The sequence below is a fragment of the Morone saxatilis genome, unplaced genomic scaffold, assembly GCF_004916995.1.
Source record: "Morone saxatilis isolate NCDOM2014 unplaced genomic scaffold, NCSU_SB_2.0 Contig9, whole genome shotgun sequence".
NCBI classification, from domain to species: Eukaryota; Metazoa; Chordata; class Actinopteri; family Moronidae; genus Morone; species Morone saxatilis.
In genome coordinates this window covers 19,716,182-19,718,633 of record NW_023340268.1, presented here as the reverse complement: position 1 = coordinate 19,718,633, position 2,452 = coordinate 19,716,182, and the positions used below count along the sequence as shown (strand labels likewise).

At 41.3% G+C, this 2,452-nt stretch overlaps 1 protein-coding gene across 1 annotated transcript in view; it reads right to left on the bottom strand.

Moving 5' to 3' along the window:
• Positions 1 to 552: 552 nt before the first annotated feature.
• The window catches only part of zdhhc18b (zinc finger DHHC-type palmitoyltransferase 18b), a 12,907-nt gene continuing 11,007 nt past the window's right edge, over positions 553 to 2,452 (bottom strand). The window contains exon 9 of the mRNA XM_035681469.1: positions 553 to 1,965. Within this exon, the coding sequence (XP_035537362.1) occupies positions 1,609 to 1,965 (357 nt within the window). The 3' untranslated portion in view covers positions 553 to 1,608. The remainder of the gene's footprint in view (positions 1,966 to 2,452) is intronic.

The window sequence follows — 2,452 nt, the reverse complement described above, 5'->3', positions numbered from 1 at the left end:
TCTAAATGCATTAGTGTTTATAGCTGTTCAGAACAAGCAGACCGGAAGCTGGGGTGAAACCCTGTTATGTAAAGGGGAGAGACACAACCAACCGTTTAAAGGTCCAGTGTGTAGGATTTAGTGGCATGTAGCAGTGTAGCTGCTGATTGCAACTTCCCTTCCAAGAGCAAAGGAGAAACTACGGTTGCTGCAAAACACATAAAAAACACCCCTATCAAGAGCCAGTTTGTCCCATCTGGGCTACACTGCAAAAAAGGAACCTCAAGAAATTAAAAAATCTTTGTCTAAAAATAAAAATAAAAAGTAATCTTGTTTTAAGAAAATATATCTAACTTTGTCTTAATAAGATATTACAGCTAATATTGAGCTAGATTGAACAAGTTACAACAGTGGTTTTCCTAATATCCCAGCAGATTAAGCAGAGAGATTATTTTTATTATTGTAAGAATAAAACCACTTTAATGTTTTATGCTTTATTGTGCTGTTTGAAGAGATTGTTTGTTTGTTTGTTTTTTGCTAATTATTAATCTTAGATTAAGGAACAAATTCTTAAATTCAGATCAATAAAGCGCCCAAAATACTTATTTTAAGAAAGTTTTCATTGCTTGTAATAAACACAACTTGCTTAAATCTTTGGCATTTTTTTCTAGTTTTAAGGCCCATTACAGTCTTTCAGTGCAGATTGTTATGCTCACGGCTTATTTTAAGGTAACAACAAAAAAATATTCCTATATTCAGGTGATCATACACTAATGGAAACGCAGTTCTGAATATCATATTCCATTACTGCCATCAGAGCCCCTTAAATGTTACACACTGGACCTTTGAAAAGGGATAAGGGCTCATCCATTGTGTCAAGTAGGCATACTTGTCAGATTAAGAGCTTTCAGATATGAATAACAAAAGGTCCCCATTGCCTTGAAAATACTCCAAGGCTGCCATTATTCCCTTATTCACTGCCTATATGTCTCAGAATGACATCATCGGTACAAACTGCCGATCTGCTGTTCAGTTTACGGAGAAACTGGCTCATGTTCACACTATAAACTCAGCAGCACAATGTTATAGAAATGACATATGTGAATTCTATATTTGTGATGGACTTTCCCTTTAAACGCAACTTTTCTACTCACAGATGCATACACATCCTGAGCTTTAGCTCACTGTACGAAGCTTTTCAAGCTCCCAGAGTTTCTCCACCTGATACATCAAAGCCACTATTTCACAATATTTGATGGATCTGACATGCTGGTAAAATTCACATTTTACATGAGAATCATCAGAAAGACATATGGCTCTGTCAGTACACCAGTTCCTCCATCTCCTCACAGTTCCTTTCATCTTTTCACATGCTTTTCATTCTGCACCAAGTTGCATCCAGAATAATCTTCATCTAGTCTGCTCTAATGTTCCTATTTCCACTGCAAATTGGTCACACAATTACATTTCTTTGTGATTGTCATCCTCTGACACAATGACCTTCAGAGAACCAACAAACAATAAAGAACTTTTTTTTTTAAATTCATACCACTTGTATTTGACTGTGTTACAGCATGCAAGCTTCAAACAATGTGTGTTTTCACTTGAGAACGCCGTCAGTCAAGTCAGTCAGTGCAAAGGGGAGAAGCTGACACCTTTGTGGCCCCTGGCTTCGGAGCTGGGGCCGGCGTCCGGAGAGGTAGGGGAGACAGGGACATCGAAGGCAGGGTTGGGAATATGCAAAGCCGCTCGTTTACTTTTCTTTGAGCGACACTTGGTGTGACGCCGAGGGGAGGTATCGCCTTGAGAGCTAGCAGTATGGCGGGACCCGCATCTCGCGGAGAGCTCCGGGGAGGGGTCAGAGTTCACTGTGGGGCTGTTGTCTGGGCAGCTATGAGCTGTCTGAGGTTTCCCCTGAGGACACGAGGTGGACAGGAGCGGGGAGCGAGTGGCCGACTCCAGCAGACCTTTAGTTCCCTGTGTGCACTGGGGGAGGCATGAGAAAGAGGAGGGAGGAAAAAAAAAGACAAGAACTGATGAGACGAGCCAGTGAAGTTAACAGGGCGAACAGCAGGGTGTTAAATTACCTCAGTGAATTCAGCAGCAGCTGTGCGAGATGAATCAAAGGCAAGCTGGGAGTGCAAGCAGACAACACAAGTGGTCTGAAGCAAGAGATCGCAAATGTTTCATGCCATAGATCTGCACAGAGATGCAGATTACACCTACAAAATCGTATCTGATAGGTGGAACATCCGAGAGCATTGTCTAGTTAAAGCTGCAGTAGGTAATAACTTTCACCATCAGTTAATCTGTGAAAAAATCAGGTCCCTAGCCTGAGAAAGATAGTTGATTGTTGAGTCTCATTCCCAGAGTCATCAAATACATACTCTGGGAATGAGACTAAACAATCAACTACCTTCAAGCCACCCACCCAAAGCGTCTTTCTATCTTACTTGGCTCTGATTGGTTGTTT